Below are 21780 nucleotides of genomic sequence, written 5' to 3'. Positions count from 1 at the left end.
TATATTAATATATTTCCTCCATGGATAGACCAACCAGACTCCTAATTGGTCATGTGATAGTGTTACATGCTTATCTTATCATTCCATTTATCTGACTCGACTGATGTCAATTAAATTAGCCTTCTACATGAAAAAGTTGAACTTTAGTTATTTGTGCTTTAGCAAAATAGATTCTAAAGTATATATACCCGTAGTCATTTGAGGTGGGGGTCTACATTTCGTAACCAGGTCATTTCGTAATTCCGCCAGCGCCGCGGACATTTCATAATACAATTGTCTTTTTTACGAAAAGTCTGGATTATTAAGATTTCTCTGCTATCCAGTCAAATAGGTCTAATAGCTGGGGCGGCGCCAGCAGGGTGTGGGGGCGGGGCAGGGAATAAAGCTCCACCTCCCGGTTTGCCAAGCCCCCTCCCCATCGGCCGAATCTCGTCGGGCAGTTGGACCAAAACAAAAAAAATAGGCCTAGTTTTTCTATTCCAGTACTGTACTGCATACGCCAAGCCAAATCAGTCTCAGCAATCTCCTTGTCTGGGTCTAAACAGTCAAGCAGAACATCTAGAAGTCCCAAAGTTTTTTTTTTTAATTTCTTTTTGGGAGGAGGGGACACCACCTCCCATACCCACACCCGGCTCGGGCCTTCGGCCCTCAGATAAAGCTGTGCGCTAATAGTTACACCCATAAATACTTAACCCCACCAGTCGGAAATTTTAGCGCCCCCCCTCCCATAAATTATATCCTAGAGCCACTCTCGTCTAATAAGCCTACCTTGATATGATCCTACAAGTCACCATAAGGCTTAGGTTGCCAAAGGCTTCGAAGTGTGGCCTGCATTATGAAGTGTCAATGAAAAAAATGAGCATCTCCAGTTAGAATATAAATATATATTTTTAGTTTAATGTATTTTTTAAAGCGATGCCTAAAGCAAAATCGTTAGGCCTATAGATTTAGAGATTCTAGACTTTCTTTATAACAACTCTCAACACATTCCGAAACTAATTCGCCAGATCTTTCGATCAGGGCCTTCGACCCTGGACCGTTTACCATGCTAGAGACAAAATCGACCAGCCCAACCCCAATCAATGGCTACTTCACTCGCAGCTGACGCCCTGGGGTGGCGCCAGCGGGAGGGGCCAGAGTCCAAACTCCCCACTCCGTCGGGAGAAAAAGCACAATTCGTCCGGGAGAAAAAAAATTAGGCCTATATATATTTTCTGCATATTAGTAGACTCTGAAATCGATTAAAATAAGTCTTTGAAACCCCTAAATTGTTAAGATTTTCGGGAGCATAGCCCCCCCCCCCGGACCACTTTCGAAACATTTTAATCGCAGCTCGACCACGCCCACTTTGCTTTCGTCGGGGAAATCTGACCCCTTGTTGGCCCCCACCACGTCGGGCAAATTCTGGTGCCACCCTGATTTCCTTGTGTCCAGGGACACCACGACGGCCGTCACATGCCGGGGGAAATAGGGTGTGTATGAGTAGTTAATTGTGTACGGTACCATGGCAGGAGGGGCACTCCGATGGCCTTGCACCGCGAAATGTAGTAGAATAGTAGTGGGCACTTTAGCAGCAACATCAGCAATAGTAGTAGTAGTAGCAGCAGCAGCAGTTGCAGTCAAATGCCTTAGCCAAGGTTTTCAAACCGTGGAGGAAAATATCAGGATGTACCCATTTTACGCGTAAATTCAAATAATGTGGACCCATTTTCTTAAGTTGACACATTTTACGCAAAAAATATGAAAAATCTTGAACCATTTTTTTTTTTTAATTTTACCCATTTAGGCTAAATATGAGAAATTTGGATAGATTAAGAGATAGAGGGTCTTTATCACCCACACCCCCACTTTTAATCCTCCACTGGATATAATATGATACTCTTATCTATCAACAAAGCCCTTTTGGGTCAAAGTGCTAGATCGATGACACTAAAGGCCCTAGGGGTCGGGCCTTGAGGACCACCGCACGATAGCGCATATAATAGTCGTTACGCCACTGAGCAGCTCAGTGCAGTAGCAGCAGGTGGTCCAGTAGCAGAAGATGCAGTAGCAGCAGATGCAGTAGCAGCAGATGCAGTAGCAGCAGATGCAGTAGCAGCAGATGCAGTAGCCGCAGGTCCAGTAGCTAGAAGATGCAGTAGCAGCAGATGCAGTAGTAGCAGATAAAGAAGCAACAACTGCAGTTGCAGCAGATGCAGCTAGCAGAGGTTGCAGTAGAGCATACAGTAGAAGCAGCAATAGTCTCTGTATTAGTAGCAGTTGTAGAAGCAACTGTAGAGGTAGCAAGCAGTAATAATGCTACTTATATTTCGAAATAGTCGATTATATAACGACAAGAAGAGTTAGTGGCTCCAGATTTTTCCGACGTGTTGGCCAATGTCCCCCGACGTGGAAGGGGATACCAAACAAAATGGAAGCTCAATATTCCTCCATGCTCATTTAGGTCCATACTCAAACAATTTAGGGCTTTGAAATAGATTTTAGAGTCTTATATTATATTCTGCTGGGAAAAAAATACGTTTGCTCCTGAACGGCCAATTTTTCTCACATGGCGGCTTCACCACCAAAATGCGCTAATGCGGATCGTACTGGCTCCCAACTGCAATTCTCAATGGCGTGCCATATCTGTCAAAAGAGGGCGCTCTTAACAGAATCTTCCTACTTTGGGTTTTTACGCAGCTGCTAAATATAGAAATCAGTGACCTCAAACATATGCTCTTGAATGATTATGAAAGCGATAATCGACAGATCAATCGTTTTGGAATTTTGCTAGGTTTTCCACAGTCCTAGAAATAGACTGAACCGATCCTTTTGCATTATATTTCTATTTTGTTAATATCTTGAAATTTCCCCAACAAACTAACTTTGTTTGATTTATATTATATAAGGCTGTTTCCTTGAAATTTATTTATTTTTCTCACAAAACATCATATTGAACATTAGTAGACACTACTAGAATTTCGATAACGAACGACTACACGATACGATAATTAACAAGACATGATTATTACTACACGAAGTATTCGATTTTTTTTATGTCATTTCAATAATTAATTGCCAAATATTAAAGAGTCATAGAGTAATATACAGGCCCGTAGGCGGGGAGGGGGGGGGGAGTGCAGATGGTGCGGACGCACCCCCTCAAATTCCAAAAGGTCCCCTTTTTAAACCTATGATTTCACAAAATCGTTTCTAATTATCACAAAATGCTATAGCATGCATTGCATTATATATTTGCCAGCTTTTCTAACTGTTGATTTTTAATAATGTGGTATGAAATTTGTTAGAAATTGATTGTCTCCGGTGATTGCAGATTGATCTATATAATATGAAGAATGTTATCTATAGGCCTGCAGATGTACAGGACATAATAACGTTACTTTTTCAGGTCCCAAAAACATCCAAATTAATGAAAATTTAAATGAAATATTCATGAAATCTATTATGCAAGACCCTCAAAATGCTACTTTGTCGCTTTTCTTACAAACACGCTCCAGGCCTCTGCCCCTGGACCACCAAATTTCAAAAACTCCACTTTTTAAAACCTATTATTTCACTAAAATCGTTCCTAATTATAAGCGAAATGCTATAGTATGCATTACATATTTTGCCCACTCTTCTACCCGTTGATTTTTAATAATGTGCTACGAAATCTGTTCGAAATTATCAGCTCCAGTGATTGTAGGCCTACTGTTTGTAAAGGACTAAACTATAATTTCACAGTGGTGGATTGAAGGGGGGGGGGAGCCCCCTAAAATTATAAAAGAAATGGAGAAAAAAGAAAAATCATAGGCCTAATTAAAGTTTGTCTGAGAGTGCTATTTCCGGCCACTTTGACGTGCCATAATCATAAATTGACCATTGAAGGTGCCTCCCCACGAGAGTTTTAACTGTTATTACGAGGAGTCTTGAACAGTTGCTTGCATAAAATGGTCGATGATGGCTTGTGCCCTTTATACACGTACTCAAAACTGAAATGTAAAACATAATGTGTGAACGACAGTGAAACCGATTCATTGGTAAATTACATGCTCGTGTGCTGCCTATTTATACTTTGCTAACGGACCCTAAACCACAGGCCATAGTCATATTTATTTAAACCGATTAATGGTAAACATTCCGTATCAAGACGTGAAAGAGCGCATGTCTCCGTTAGATACCGGTATTTCGAAACACACGTTTTGTTGGTAACAACGGTGGTCAATAACCCGGATGTTAAATGCATTTTCTGTGAGTTCATAATTCCCTATAATCATCACTTATGCATGGTTACATAATTAATCCATGGGAATTATTTATGGATGGGAGACATCAAAAATTAAAAAGAAAAATAAAAGAAAATAAAATGTTGAAAAAAACAACAGAAGTTTAAGTTTTTTTAACTCACAAATACATAAAAAAAATCGATGATTTATAAACGCTTCGTTTTAGTCTTTAAACTTCCTGCCAGAACTTTAAGAGGTCATTAAAAGAACGGTGTATTAAAACGTCTGTTAGTTAGCGATAAATTAAAAAAGTGTTTTCTGTTTCAATTTTCAGTTTAAATAGTTATAAAATACAATTAAGCAATTTATTTTCCTCTGTATAGGCTTTTAAGTCAGTTAATGTTGGTTATGATTAGCCTACGTGGATTCGATTAAGCGTCAACACAAGCAGCCCAATACCGACTTTACCGCCCAATAATAATATAGGCCACAGGGCCACATCTTATGATAACAAATATCAACAATCCATCGATTCATCCATCATGTCCCATCTCCCCTCCGTGGGTTGGATGCAGTGCAGTACCCGGTTGTTGCGGTGATGTTTTCTTCAGTCACTTCATTATCAGCTCAGTCAACACTTTTTATGGCATCTGCTCTGTTCTTGTTCGTCCGGGACGTCCTTTCATTTCTATTTTCCAATAGTCTTATTCTTAATTAAATATTAATACATAAAAAACATCAATCCACTGGTTTTAAAACAGGCGAAACAGAAGTGAGTGTAGGTTTAACGAAAAAAACAAAAAAAACAAAACAAAAAAAAACAGCATAATAGGCTATTAATGGACCTTTCCGCTAAGCTCCGCCCCTTGGATATTGTTGCTAAGGTCCCACAAGTCAGCTGTGTTAAAACATACGCGAACACGTGCGTTTGTGGGACAACACGTGTGTTTGTAAGACGCGCGCGTATTCCTAGCGCTGTTCTGATTAGTCAGTTGTTAAGTTTGATTGACACTCCGGAAAGGTATATTGTCAGTGAGGCACGAATGATAACCTGAACAAATTTTATTTATGAAATTATTATTATGAAATATCAGCAAATTTTGCAGTGTGCGTGTTGTTTTTTGTGTGAGTTTTTGGAAGGGACAGAAGGCCGCATTATGGAAAAAAAATCACACGCCTTTCACAATTATATAGATGATAGCCTTAATTTGATTTAAATGATTACCGTACTGAATTTTGACCATTGGCCGAAAGCGAAATACAAGGCAAAATAATATAGACCGAATAAACACTCGATCTCGAAATTCAATTACGAATTGTAAAACGTATAGATATAGTAATTTAATATAATTCAAAGCTGTATTAATGTTATATGCATTACTACTCCTGATGAATACAGCTTTATATAGGCCTATAGGCCTATTTCTATTGACATGGTTATTTATTTATTATAATTTAATAAACATATAATAGGCATACAATAAGTTTATAAACAGATATAGAAAGTATCCCATGTGGTTATTCTATTAAGGACATAAATGCTCTCTATGTCCATTTCGATACTTGTATGTTTTTATACAATATAGAAAAAAATCTAAATTATCTAAATAAAATAAGTAACGAAATAAAAATGTAACTAAATAATTAGGAACCAAATAGTTTGTATCTTGATCGTATAACCGTACTAGAAAACTAGTTATGTGTATCCACCGCTAAACACATATTCCATAACAACACAACAATGACATAATGTGCACACGTAATCGGCACGTATAGATTGTCGCGTATATATCCTGTCACGTTATCTTTGTGTTATTAATGTGATTAACAGAAAATGATACTTAGCACATCATATAGTCTGCTTAGCCAATAATAGTCTGGCATTTTTCCTGTCAAGTAATATTACAATTTATAACGTAATTCAACGCGTTTTACCTAAAATGTCAACAATTCAATAAAAAAAAAATGTGGAATTGTACGTAAAATCTGATTACAAGGACATTTTTATGGTCTAAGTCACATAGGGATGTGGTTATATAATATTAGGTGGTAATTTTTCTTAAAGAGGGTGTCAAAACAGTCGAATGTCTAGAAGGCACGGCAGGCGCCTTCTGTTCCATAAGAAGAACCAGCGTTGTCAAGGGACATCATCCCTGGAGAAGTTCAAAGAGTAGATAATGATGATTTTAATCGGACCATAATTATAATGTGGGTGTGGGGAGTTAGTGTCCAATGAGGTACGAGGAAAAGTCCTGTCGGCCGGCTTCGAAGTCTTGTCGTATACATTTTTTTTTTCTACGTTTTTATCTGCTCCTTAAATGGCCCCACTTTCGGCCTCATTTGGAGCAAAGTATCACGATGATGAATATCCTGCCTGGGGCCCCTCCAAAAATATGACTCCTGGCTTTTAGCCAGTGAGATCTTATAAGCACTTACAACACTGCATGCCTATTATGCATACTTATAATCACTATAGCATTTTGACAAAATAAAAATGCACATAGTACAATACTAGATTGTGGATTATAGGATTAGGCCCGACGTGTCAAAATACGGATTTTAACAACAATGTTTTCATTATATATATGATGCGAGTTTGATTAATATGAGGCAGTCATCAGGTACTAATTTTAATCACATACTAAATTTAGATCGGGATATGACGGAACGTGTATGAACTGAATCACAGACTGTACTGTGTAATGATTATGATTTTTGACTCATGGTGACTGGTATACAGTATTTACCGAGTCCGAATAGCAGTGTTACATTTTACAGAATGTTCGATGGGTTACGTGGGTGGTTCTGAAAAGAGTCTTCATCGTATTGACATTTCAAATAGGCACTTACTCTATATTGCTTTTCTCCTTCGTCACAACCTAAGCCACCATGGATATCAGTGGCAGGCGGCATAATGCTTACATTCATGATATTCGTCAGCAAATTTCGTTCACAGTGCGCAAACTCAGTCATATCACATTCTTCACGCACACACCGCCAATACAATCGATCCCATGCTTTGTTAAACAATTACAAAACCTTGACCTACTTCCTGTATAACTATTCTCTCCGAACAATGCTGGCAGTGCCTTAAAATTATATTGGTATAAGACTTAGTATTGTGTTTGATATTTGTATGTGGTTACCAAAAAGGTTTACACCCTCTTAGTGGTTACCATAGTTGTCGTTTTTTTGTTTTTTTTTTATTGTCATCAACCATTCAACGTTGCCAACTGTTGTATGGTTGATGACAATAAAAAAAGAAAAAAAAAATGAATGAAACCATGAAACCATCTTTTCAGTGACAGATGAACTCACTTCGCCCGTAACGGTCATCGGCCGACGCGAAAACGAAACGCCATGACGCGCGCACGCAACCGTTCGTTTTTAATGAAGATCCATTTAGACAACCACCGACAATCAGCAGACGGCATCGCGTCGTACGCTCACAGGGAGCGGGGTTAGTAGTACGACCGTCGCAAGACGGCCTAATATTTCACTATTTTATCGACGTCGCGGATTACCCACTTGAAAATACGAGAAGTCATTTACATAATTATGGATTCTTATACAGGCCTGCTTACTTGATGGAGTGAAAATGTTGTTGGATATTACAAGTAAACACGACACAAGGAATAGATCATCTTCAGCAATCCAAATTAGGAAACAATAATCACACACATAGACCTATGATGTTAGTTCCAAGATACTATCTAGAAGATCGTAATTTCCGAATTCCTTATAAAGGAACACTACAATATGAAAGAGAAATTAAAAAAAAAAAGAGAATAACATTGCTGTTCCTCATTGATACCTATCTCTATTATGATTTAGTAAACTATCTCTTTCCTTTTTCTTTCTATTTACAATGTAATTCTTAACCTAATTGGCATTTAAGAGTGTTTTATTCTGATACTCAGTGCTCTTTAACTGTACCTAAGTAAAAATTTCTCTAATGTTATATAAATAATAACAGTGGTAAGTTTAGTTTCTGAGGTTTAGGCCTCAGAAAACCACTGCATAAATACAGCCTCCCTGTACTATATAATGTTTAAATAAAAAGAAATATGTATATAAATTATCTATATTATCATCTATTATAATATGCTACATAATCACCCAACATGTTTAAAATTAATAATATAAAAAAATGTGTTAATAAAAGAATATGCAAGGCCTGTATACATCTCTATACAGAAATTATCTATATTATATGCATATTATAGTCACTAAATAATGTGTTAACAAAAGTTCTCGTCATATTAGAATCATCATTCTAGTATTGTATCCAGGTATACACTCCACAGTACGTCAAATTACATACATGTTATTATTATTATTATTATTATTATTATTATTATTACTATTATTATCATCATCTTCATTATCATCAAGATCATCATCACCATCGTGTATTGCAGTACGATCATCTGCCGCCGCGCCATATATCCATAGGAAAAGTTGCAGTACAAATTTCTGTATTTTACACACTCATCATCCATTTATCTTCATCTACATGCTACGGTACGGTTGGTATACGGTAAAGTGCGGCATCTATTTGTCATCTCCACTATAGTATTATCATCTACATTATTGTTATCATGATCTTATAATCATCATTTTAATATGTGTAATGTAAATAAACTCACGATATTTCCATTTTTGGACGAAGCCTTTCGATCCCACTGGATCTTCGTCAGCGTCATGGTGTATTTCATTTAAATCATCAATTACCAACATTTTTGCAGTGCCAGTTGGCTAAACAAATTAAGAATAACAATATGTTAATATCATAATTTACATACATATTATATCCTACCATCGCAATACTGTAACATTCGACCTATATTATATCATTCACTGTACAATGTCGTCTATTTCAATTTTAATTGTTACAGTAATAATTACCTATATAATTATCATTTATATTATCATCATCATCATATTTGCAGAATATTTCATATCTATTACACATTTTTATCAGATGTCAGTGTGTAAAAATATGTTAATTCAACTCTTGGCTGTCACGATGTGGTATTTAGCTTATTGCTCCGTGCGTCATACATTATGCAGACGCGTCATACATTATGCAGACGCGTCATACATTATGCAGACGCGTCATGCATTATGCAGACCTGAGGAAAGATATCATCTACGGTACTTAACATGAGAGGTATAGTAAAACCTTAACACGATGAGGTATAGTAATACGAAAATTAAGTACTACAATATGGTTTCATATCTGGGGGTGTGGATGATAGTGATATTCATGCTATCGTAACATTTTTGGTTCTACATGCAAGACATTTCTTTAAGAATATATTTTTTCTATTTTGGATTGAAAGTATGAAATAAAGTTGAAATTATTAACATCACCTTACTGTATATCATTATCATATTTTCTTGATGATCACCATTGTCATGATTATCCCCTATATTATATCATTATTAGTTTCATCCGCCTTATTATCATTATAATTATCACTATCACCAACTTCACCATCATCATCATAATCAGCATCATCATCATCATCAGCAGCAACAGCAACAACAACGCCCCATATATCATTAAAAATCAATAAGTAATATCATCTTATTATCATATCATCATTATAATCATATTTATTATTTTACTATTCATCTATATTATCATCGTATTTTTATTAACTTGAATATCATTTTACTTTTATCATCCATATTATCATCATTATTATATAATAATCAATATTATCATAGTTTCTTTATAAACTATTTTAATATCGTCCTATTATAATTATCTATATTATGTCTAATAATTTCTCCATTATCATTTATATATACAATAAACTGAAAGAAATGAAATATGGCGGGTTCATATCATGTATTATGTCATATTGGATGTGGTGACATTTAGTTATCAGAGTGGCGAAGACAAAAATACATTAATTTCTGAAGTTGCTTTACGTGTTATCCGATAATGTGGAAATGATTTTTAAAAATTTGAATGATACCATTAGTATAAACAATAGAAACATTGAAAGAGTGTATGTAACTAAGCTCCTTGGAGTTATAATTGATCACAAATTGAACTGGAAAGAGCATATTTTAAATGTATCCAAGAAATTATCTAAATGTATAGCAATAATCTATAAAGCCAATCAAAGTTTGAATAATCGGACATACCTTATATTGCTCCTTATTTCTCCCTTATTTAAATTATTTTACCGAAGTATGGGGGAATACTTATAAAACAAATTTAGTTCCTTTAGTTTTAAAACAAAAAAGAATAATTAGAATTATAAGTAGGACTAAAGCTTGTTTTTTAGATCATACTGATCCCCTGTTCACTAAATTGAACTTATTGAAACTTGAACAAATAATTGAAATGAAAACTGTTATTTTTATGTTTAAAGCGCATCATACTTTATTGCCATTACTTTGCAGAAATTCTTTACATTCGTATCCCCAGACAGTTAATAGTACCAAGACAAAGAAATGTATTTAAGCTAAATACAGTAAGAACCACAAAAAATTGCAATGTATCTCAACAGTTGGAGTTAAACTTTGGAATTCGCTTGACAATAATCTTAAAACATGTACCTTTCTCAATGCCTTTCTCAATTAAAAAGAAAATATTAAAAAAGAAAAGATTTTCTCTTAATTTCATCAACTAACTAAAATCCGTTCCTTTATGGTATATGTATTTACTTTTTTTCTTTTCGTTTTTAGCCTTGTGTCTTAAGGAAAATGCGATTAATATTTTTTAAATGTCCTGGGGGAAGCACCTCATAAGTTTTCTACTTTAGTTTCCTCCATTTTTTTGCAAATTATTCCAAAGACATGCCAGAAATAAAGTTTTTTGTATTGTATTGTATTATATATGAACATGAGAAAGCGCTTTTTTAAGGCGGCTAGTTACCGGACCACGCCCATCAATTCAGCACAATGACGCTGCGAGTTATTGGTTATGCCTTCAGCCAAAATCAGAAATTTATGAAATTATGACTTCATCAAGAATTACACTTTTTTATGTATCATGTACAACTTATCTTTTCTATGATGATGATTTTACAAATAGATAATAAAAAGAAAAATAAATAAATAAATAATAATAATAATAATAATAATAATAATAATAATAATAATAAAGTAATAATAATAATATACGTATGTAGTTCTGAAAAGAACTGTTGTGTTGAGAAACTCTCGAAGTTTCGATTGAAATGCTTCGTCTTCAGGAGAATAATATTATAAATTGTAATAATAACATCAGATATTATTTTCCTGAAGACGATTGAAGCATCTCAATCGAAACGTCGAGACTTTCTCAACCTTTCAGAACTAACTACCACGTAGGTATTTCTGAAAAGTTGAGACTTTCTCAACTTTTCAGAACTACCTACGTGGTGTACCGCCAGCTTCAACAACTGTATATATGTTATTACTGTACTTCGCCATGCAAACCTTCAAACAATAATAATAACAATAATAATAATAATAATAGTAGTAGTAGTAGTAGTAGTTATGAAAAGCAAAGCCAAGAGATAAAGAATTTGTAAATTATTTTCGTTAAACCAAATATAAGACGAATTTCATTTCGATTATATTGTACCTATTATAACGAATTAAAAAAAACCCGTTTTATTTCAAATTTTTATTTCTATCCTAATGATTTTGTTATGTTGATGTCATCTGAAAATAAAGCTACAATATTAAAATTAGTTAAATATGCAAATTTCGTCATAAGACGGAAAAATGATATTAGTTATATATAGTCAATAAGTTTATATCTGTTCAATGTTTAATCTTGTACGGCACAGTACAATGTTTTGGACAAGGCCTACTGCATGTTTATTTGAAATAAATTCCCACTTTGGAGACAGTACAGTGCAATATATTTATTATTTTAATCAAACTATACATATCAATCATTTTAGAAAAGGTTAAGCTTTTATTTCAACATAATAATTTTCACTTACTGTGGAATTTGTTAACAGACACTTCTGTCTTCTTCAGCCAACCGTTCGTAAATTGTTGCTGTCGTGTCACTCTGTGACACATGCACTTGGTACATGTGACCATAAAACAGCGTTCCAGATGTTAAAGAGTTTGTACCTGACCCCGTCTCTCGGTTCAAAGTAGGGAATCATTATAACATAATCATTAATATTTTATTATCATGTTTTCTTGGTTTTTTTTTTTAAATCAATGTTTAATAATGCATATTCAATTTTTTTTTTAATTCCTGAATATTCTACATTATAACCTGATCATCGTATACTTGGTAACGTTATGCCTATAAATTAGACTAATCAATGGAGATGTTGGTAGTCCATGAGTGGATACTTACAAAGATAAACTAATTGGATATTCTCTCCCAAAACAGAACACCTCTCAAACAATAAATGTAATAGTCGGACCTGGCGCCAAGCACAAGTGATCCCGCAACCATGCATCTTCTTCATTCTCTTTTGAAAGAGTCATCGTCAGTTGTTGGTTTGTTTTTTTTTTCTTTTTGTTGGAACGACAAAAGGAAAATATCATTTAGAAATTGTAGTGAAAGAATATTTAACATTATATATCTGAGCATCGTAGACTTGATAATGTTACGCCTGTAGTAAGTGTAAGCCTATAGACAATTTAATAAATTATGTACTGTATGACTAAATGTTTCGGGGATGGGGGTGTTGAAATTGGTGTAAGGAAACTGATTATCAATTCAGAGCATTATCTCCCACTCTTTCTCTCCAATACTTCATTTGTTCACACAACAGCCATAAATAATATTTAAATGCAATTTTTTTCATCTCTTGATTATTCTGTTCTCAATGTATCGTTTTGTAAAATGTAATATGGGTCTCTATGTTGCGTGTGACTAGACGCTTTTGTCATCTGTTATTTTCTTTGATGTTGGGACTGCCAAATCTTGTGTAGGAACCTTGTTCCACCATGGCTTTGCTCCACTGTATTTGAGGAAATAAATGAATATAATATTATTATTGTTTTGTGTTTATACTGTAACTGCAGGGCTGTAAAAAGTTGTTCGTCCTGGGTCCGGGACTTGAGTATTTTAGGGCTAGGCTATCAAAAAGATACATTAAAACTAGACCAATATTCAATAGCTGATATATAAGGGATAGCATTTGTTTTAGCTAAACTAGACCTTGGTCTAGCAAATAAAACCAACTTTCTACAGCTCTCGACTGACTTTTTCTATTCTTAACATGAATAATCAATGAAATAACGAGATTGTATCAAGTTAAATAATTTATTTTTATTATTTTTAATAATATTTTTTCTACACCACTTCAAGAAATGAGTGTGCATTAATTACAAAAATAATTTCTTTTATATGTAAACTGTATTATGAAAACCAAAGTAAAATTTAACAAGCAAACATATTTACTTCTCCAATATATACAGATATGCTTTTAAATTAATCATGCAAACTTGCATTAACAATAACTTCTTTCGCAAAATAGAAATTAAACATTTCTAGTAAAGTTTAAAAATACAACATAACATGGCTTAGGGCATTTTAAGTCAAAATCATATAGACCTATACTTCAAAATATTTAATTTTATTATCTTTTTAAATGTTGAAAAAACAGTAAACTAATGAAATCATTACATAATTCAAATCATTAACAATAAAGGAAACACTTTAAACCTTAAAAGCAATAGCATTTAACTTTTTCGATATTTTCTAAATATTAAATTGAAACAGAACGTTCCTTTTTTCCAGTAGGAAATTTGAAGCCAAAATTGTATAGGCCCACATATAAAGTCCTTAAAATGTTATCCATGAAAAACTAACATCAAAGTATTAAGACAAAACTGTTACTTTCTCCGTTTAATAATGTTTAAATAATGTAATACAATTATATCACTTTATATATTGCATAAGTTAAAGTATTTTAAGTTGAAGTATTCAATATAATAAAGTATAAAAGTTAACTAAAGCACCATCGATTTGCATAATACTGTTGCGGGTTGGACGGAAGAATTTAAACCATAACTTTTCAAGTTAGTTCAAAGCAGCGTTCATTTTTTAATACTGAAAGGAACATTGCACTTGCTAGTGAATACAATAGTTATACCCTGTGACTAAGGAAGCACCAATTTAAATGAAGTACTGAATAGGTCAAATACTGGCCAAAAAATAAATACAGTAGTCAAAATAATACAAGTTTGATAACACAATCTCCTTCTTTCTTTGAAGACTTTTTATAGAATTGAAAATTTTTTTCTGGTATTGATATATTTTCTTCTGTTTATTTAACTGTTAATTATTGTAGCACCACCATGAATTATTGAATACATGCATAATAGCATCTTTCTTTAAACACTTTATTGAATTGTAAATTTTGTCTAGTATTGATATTTTCTTTTGTTATTATTTAACTGTTGATTATTATAGCACCATTATATTGCTACTGAATACTGTATTTGCAAAATATTAATTTAATTGTTTTGAGTACTTCAAATTCAACCAATTTCTAGATCATCATCCTGTCCGTCACAGGTTGTGACATGATCAACTAACAAGGCATGATCCAAAATCTTAAACCCTCGGAAACACCGGGGGCATCTCAACAGCTGTTCTTCCTCCAAACTATTAGCATCAGCATTATCCCCATCGTTGGTGCCATCATTTCGAGCGGCCTGTTGGCCTAAATCAAACCTATTTACTGGACTATCATTTTTCCTACTACTTAAACCACTATCATCAGTTACATCGAAATCAGCGAAATCTTGACCTCCTAGTCCATCTACCTCTACCTCATCAGGAAAATTATGTTTCTGATTTGCAAATGTGTTGTCATAACCACACCTGCTTTGCATGACCATTGGGTCAAATCGAGGCTGTATTCGTTGATAGTGTTGTTGATACTGTTGTCGATATTGTTGTTGATATTGTTGTTGTTTACTACTTAAATCTTTTTGTTGGAGTCCAACAATGATTTCAGTAAGTTGATCGTTCTTTTCTATTAGTTTTTGATGACGTTCTTGAAGATTAGTGCGGTCTTTCCTTTCTAAATTGAAGTCCTCTGTTAGCATCTTTACTTGGTGCTCCAAAAGCATAATGCGTTCAGAATCTTGAGATGACACCCGTCGCTGTTTACTCTCGTTCTGAAGTGTTGCAATCTGCTTTTGAAGATTTGCATTGTGTTCATTAGCTCTACCTAAATCTGCTTCCAAGCTTAACACAGCAGCATCAACACTTTCTTTTTGCTCTTTTTCCTTCTGTTTTAAACATTTCTGAGATTCCTGAAGTTTTTGCCGCAATTCTTGACAGTCACTTTCCAAGACTTTATTTTGTGATATTACTACTTGATTTTCTCCTGTTAATTTTATAACATGTGCTTCACGTTGGTCAGAATATTTTTGCCATCTGGTATTCATACTAATTACGTCTTTTAATTGTTTAGCTAATTCGGTGTTTTCTCTAGATAAACTTGATGTCTGTTCCTTCAGGCTCTTGCACTGATCCTCCAAACTCAGACCAGAATCATTACTCTCTTTCTCCATCAACCTCTTTTCTTTAGCAATTTCCTTTTCTATTTTTTCATAATCTTTTAATTCTTTAGCCATGTTACCCATCTGTGTCACCAATATCTCAATCTTTAACCTCATCTGGGCAACCTCCCCGCTCAATGTGAAACGGACATCATCATCATAGCTACGTTGTTTGTAGTACTGGATTAACTCAGATTTTAACTTACTAATCATAACATCCTTTTCAGAGTCAGAAGATTTCATAGCTTTCAGATAGTCATTGAAATCTGTCTCTTTTAAATTCAGTTCTTTAGACAATTCACTAACCTTTGACCTTAGTTCACTAATTGTTTTCTTTGCTTCTGCAACCTAATAAAAAAAAAAAATATATATATATATAATTATTACTGTCTTTAAAATAACATAATATTACTTGTTATATGAACTATAAATAATAAAAAGTTGAAAACAAAATATATTTTTTGACTGGTTACAGTTTCAAGTTGACCTTATTTGACCTCAAATACAGTATATGACATACTGCTTAAATTTGACACTTTAAAGGAATTACTTCTTCTGAAACACATTATACTAAACATTTCTGGGTTATAAATACTGCAAACAGTAATTTACAATTATTATCAGATTAACAATCATTGAAAAAGCACTGAGTAGGCCTAAAGTAGTACACACAGTAACAGGCAATGTATTTTATGCATTGAATATTGATCAGCTCATTATGGTTTATACTGTACCAGCATCTATATATTCCAACTTTAAACTGTGTAGAAAATTTTGTTTACATACGGCAGTTATAAGTATCTAAAGGCAGTGTAATATTTTACTAAGTGACCTTTTCTTATTAAGTGACCTTTGTATGACACAATTATATGATTTAACCTTTTGAACCATTCACATTCACTCTACTTCAGGAATGTTCCATTATTGTATTGAAGTCTTTTGTATTGAAACCGCCACAGTGCCTCTTTAACAAGCCGTTACAGATAGACTTATACTTTACAGTGACTGTATTAAAAATAGTGAGGGAATTTCCGTGACAACCGGTTCTAACCAGTTCTCTTAGAGGGAATTTAATCTCAACAGTATGTCAAGTGAAGCAATGCAATACACATGCTTTGCACCTCATTGGTCGGATAAGGTACATAATAATAAAATCAAGGAAGTACATTCATGGTGAATAATTTTTGCCAAATATATGTGTAAAATTGTTATTTGATACTCAGCCAAATATCTGCTTTGAAGAAAATTAAGCTGTAAGCTGCTATAAATTAAATTGTACCATATATGGAAATTTTGTATACCAGGCAGTAGCACTGATCACTAAATTTAATTCATACAGTACAGTATATGGCTATGGTGTCAATGAGGTTCACATAATAAAATACCCAAAAAGAACATTATACATAATAGCTCCCTCAGCAAAAATGAAAGGTACATTTGACGCACTAACTCTTTTATAAGTTTTGTTTGCCACGAAGTTACATTTGTTGGAGAAGTGGAGAAATTATGATATACCATAGCGCAATATTATATTCGAAGAGATCAGATGCCACAGAAAATTGAATAAATAACTGTTATATTTAGTGAATTTGTTGCCCAACTGGTAGCCAATTGGGGGCTAGTTGATAGTATTAATAAATAGTATTGTACAGTATGCCAGAGTTAGAGCACACAAACAGTGGTTGACTTTTTAATTAGCTTGTAAATAGAGGAGAAATGGGAATGACAATCAAATATTTTTTTTTTCCAAAAATATATTTTAAAAATACTGTACACACATATTATTATTAGGTTATTTCACAATCTAAATCCTAGCCTAGGCCTTGGGCTTCATTAAGCTTGGTTAGCTTCAACCAAGGAGGTATAACAATATATTATTATACCTCCTTGCTTCAACGTGGCTATTTTTTAGAGCCTAAGCTAGGCCTAGACAAGTATTACAATAGTTCATCATTATAATATACAGGCTACTACGAGCAAACGATTTATAAATATTTAAAAAAAAAAACAACTTAGGCCTACCTCTTCAGAACTGTAGTTTGCATTAAGAATTGTTCGCAAACGTATATTTTCTTTCAACAATTCGTTCAAAACCTCTTTGTCGTGCCCAGGCACAAACACTTCATGTTCTTTGAGGTTCACAGACGAATCGAGTTTATTTCTGTGTAACCTGGATTGTAAATGTTCAATGCAAATCTTGTTTTCTTTTAGCTCCTGCTCTAAAGACTTAATTACACTTTCGTGGTCTTTCAGCAACATTTTCAGTATGTTAATTGCTTGAACGGAGCTTTTAAGGGATAAAATTTCTGCTTGTATTTTCTGCACTGAGTCCCCGTCGAGTAAACTTTCGAACGTACTGTTGCTAGGCCTGCTGTTAGTCCTACCTCGATGATAATAGAGGCCGATATCCTTTGTCGTCTTTTTCCCGGTTGGGCCTGCACAACCCTTGGTGTTGCCTCGATTATCACAACTTTCAGTCATTTTTATTTATTTCAATATGTTTCTGACGATTTTTGTACTTACTAAATGCCTGACCCGGATGTTGCTTGGGCGTTTAAAATTGTAAAGTGGCAAGATTTAACTCCTTTATAAGTACATATAGCCTAGCGTCTGTGGAAGTGTATAAATATCTACTCTGGAAATTCCCAAAGTATGACACGCCAATAGCTAAATTCATTATTATGGGAAATTCCATGTAGATTTATAATACCGTAAGTGGCCTGTACTATTCCCAATACCTTTATTGATGCATTCATGATTACATTATAAGCCTATGCTGTAATGGATGAAGATTGCAGTGAAATTTCCAGAAAATGTAAGCTTAGTTTTATGATTCAAATAAAATATTATTTGGATAAAGAGTGGAGATAGGCCTAACAAACCGATATCTCGGTTTATAGCCATATTATTATCTTCAGATATATAAAAAAAAATGCTTAGGTCCGTACATTTAGTTTAATGTTGCAAAGTTAGACCTTCAAATACGGATATTTGTGAACATTTATTTATATTTTAATGTTTAATTATTTGTCGTAGCTGCGTCGTTGAACACTGAGCGCTCGACGACGGGACGACGTTAGTTTTTGTACTACATTCTATTTGTTTTCTGAATAAATATAAATTCTTCTATACACTGGCAATACGAAGCATAAAAACAATAAAACATGAAAATGGTAAATTAACATAGGCTATTGGTAAGTAATACAAATGGGGGAAAACCGATAGCAGTTACCTATGGGTTATTCTCCTACCTTTACCTTTACCGTTCCTAAACAAAAACGAAAACCCGTTGCATATTAATTTGTTTGTAAAATGCTTTCGCTAAGTATCAAATAACAGTTGTCCTTTTTCGAAAGTGGAACCTCAATTTTACGTGCAGCACGGGATCAGGCCTACTTATGAATTTGTGAAAATAAAATGGGTGACACACTGTTTCAATAAATTTATTTGAAATAAATCCATCTATGGAGAAGCGGAAATTCTAAAATATCAAGAATTTAAACTATGAAAACATTATGCTAATATTTTTGTTATATAAACAGCCTATTGATTGTCATGTAACTTGGTTTAGTGGTTGTCCTTAGATATTTAAGAGTCTGCATTGCAGCATTATTTTATCAGCTGGTCTTTACTTTTAAATTTAATTATTATTGTGAGAATATTAGGAGTACGCGTGCTCTTCTCTTCACAAACCATGACCTCCACAACCTATTTATAGGCCTCATCTCAAAAGTTAAAGTTTAAATAAATTTGCATAAATATGACCGGTATAGAAGAAATTTTGAATTACCATTATTTTAATTGAAATTTGTTCAAAAACAAGAATAGAAATTCTTTTGAAGAGAAAATCCTACAACCATGCCATTATTAAAAATAACATACATTTGTATTTTGAATATAGAACACAATCTGATTTTGTATTGCTAGTAGTAAGCTTACAAACTTTTCTTACTAGCAGGTCCTAGCATGACGTAGGGTCTTGAAATGGAAAGGAGCTGATGGGGGGGGGGGGGTGGAAGAAGTGGGGGATCGGTGAATAGGTAATGGGGATAAATCGCAAAATGAGGTAATTTGAGGTGATTTGTAACTACTTGAGCATGATTTGTGGGCGGAGATGCGACTGGGGATGGGCGAGTATTTCTTTTTTTTTGTGGGGGGGGGGGGGGGGGGGGGGGGCGTGAGCGCCCCTCTCACATCCTATTCCAATACCTAGCATACCCTGCAATTTACCCTAGGCCGCCACTCAGTATCCATGACAGTGTCCCTGGGATCCCGTCAGAGAACTGCAGTGCAGACCCGGGGCCCGGGTGGGCCTCTGACGCCGTCGGGCGGGACGGACCCGTTCATCGTGTCTTGGTAAACTACACTTTGCCGCTTATTTTATTGTTATCACCGTGGTAAATAGTAGAGTCTCCGGGGAAGGGAAACCCCGATGGATCAAGTACGGATAGGCCTATCCTTAATTTAAGGAAAAGTTTACCAGTAATATTTTTTCAACTGATTTAGACTTATGATGACGTTGCAAGTTCATCACTCCATCTACGTTTGGCGAATGGAATACATAGGATGATTTAAAAAATAAAAAAGGCATCCTATACTTGTATATCCCGAATGCCCCAGGTTAGAAGAAGAAATTATGGACCTAGGTGAAGAAGACATTGAACGTCAGAGATAGAGAGGAAGAAGAACGAGAAAAATGTATTTTGAGGTGAGGACGAAAATCATTCAGGTGGATTGACAAGCATCCTGTGGGCTCTCGCACAAATATCATTTTTTATTATAGGCTGATAATTATTTTTTATTTTCGAAATGTACTTTGTCTTGAGATTCTGAGTTAGACATTTATTGTTAAGTCATTCTACATTCTAACTTTTAACGTATTTTAAGATCTTTCAACATTTTAAATTTAATTTTTTTTTTTTTTTTTTTTTTAATTTTTAATTTTTTAAATTTGTCCGTTAAATGATGTGGGCACTAAATATCGTCATTAAGGATAAATGACTGAATTTGAATCTTGAATATTACACATGCGCGCAAGCATTATGTAATAGTCAGTATATCAATGATTATTATTATTATTATTATTATTATTATTATTATTATTATTATTATTATTATAGTATATAAATGATTATTATTATTATTATTATTATTATTATTATTATTATTATTACTATTATTATTTATTATTATTATTATTATTATTATTATTATTATTATTATTATTATTAGTATTATTGGAAATGAAGAAGGGCAGAACACCTCGCCAGAACAAATGACAACAGATGACGAAGTTAACAACTGAATTGACTCCCAGAATAGGCACACGAGGTCGAGGAAGACATAAATTCAGTTGGAGCATGGAGGTACGTATTTTATACCTCCATGGTTGGATGTATGAGATCATGTGTTTTGCCTGTATTTCCTGGGTAAGTGTTGCACAGGGCAGACGACGTGGATGGTGTCAGCTTGGGGAGGCCTTCGCCCTGCAGTGGGCCGATAACGGCTAAAATGAACAAGTAGGAGGGGAAGCCGGCCCGGCCTACCCCCCCCCCCCCAACATTTTTTTCCAAATTAAAAAAAATGAGAAAAAAAGAAAATTCCACTCAAATTTTAGAGTCCAAGAGTGCCATTTCCTGCTTCTAAGGTTACCATAATTATGAATTTTCTTCCCTCAGCCCCAACTATGGTGGGTCTGAGCATGGAGGAAAAAACATTTATTTTTTTCCTCCATAGTCGGAGGTAGTACATAGACCCTCCATATGCGAAAGGATATCCTTTTGATTCCTGAAGGCGGGAAATGAGCTTTTCCAACTTCTGATGTGTCTTTTAATTACTTTTAAGTTCTTCAAAATTCAGGATTTTCCCCTCTTGAAAATTATTATAATGAATCAATGAACCCAAAGAGAAAAGGGAGGTTCGGGTTCTTCCAGGGAAAATGTTGATTAAATGATGGGAAATGAGCTTTCCCGACTTCTGAAGTATCTTTTAGGTAGGTGTCTAATGACTTTGTTCTTCAAAATTCAAAGTTTTCCCCTCTTGAAAACGGTCAGGTAAACTTTCTCATTCTTGTTAC

The 21780-nt window shown here is 34.2% G+C and overlaps 1 protein-coding gene and 1 long non-coding RNA gene across 2 annotated transcripts; one reads left to right on the top strand and one right to left on the bottom strand.

Annotated features, from left to right (window-relative positions):
• Positions 1 to 13440: 13440 nt before the first annotated feature.
• Positions 13441 to 18349, bottom strand: LOC117101400 (spindle assembly abnormal protein 6 homolog). Its single transcript, XM_033241379.1, has 2 exons — positions 17727 to 18349; positions 13441 to 16052 (listed from the first exon to the last, which is right to left on the bottom strand). Exons 1-2 carry the CDS (start codon positions 18183 to 18185, stop codon positions 14673 to 14675), a joined length of 1839 nt encoding a protein of 612 aa, XP_033097270.1. The 5' UTR covers positions 18186 to 18349; the 3' UTR covers positions 13441 to 14672.
• A 90-nt stretch (positions 18350 to 18439) lies between these two features.
• On the top strand, positions 18440 to 21248 carry LOC117101401. Its single transcript, XR_004444277.1, has 3 exons — positions 18440 to 18519; positions 20211 to 20412; positions 20937 to 21248. It is a non-coding gene; the product is annotated as an uncharacterized LOC117101401 (long non-coding RNA).
• The last annotated feature ends 532 nt before the right edge of the window (positions 21249 to 21780 follow it).

This window comes from Anneissia japonica, unplaced genomic scaffold, assembly GCF_011630105.1.
Source record: "Anneissia japonica isolate Jap-2015-1 unplaced genomic scaffold, ASM1163010v1 scaffold287981_len1045443_cov154, whole genome shotgun sequence".
In the NCBI taxonomy this organism is placed as follows: Eukaryota; Metazoa; Echinodermata; class Crinoidea; order Comatulida; family Comatulidae; genus Anneissia; species Anneissia japonica.
The sequence above is the reverse complement of the archived record's forward strand: the minus strand, read 5'-3'. Positions and strand labels throughout refer to the sequence as shown.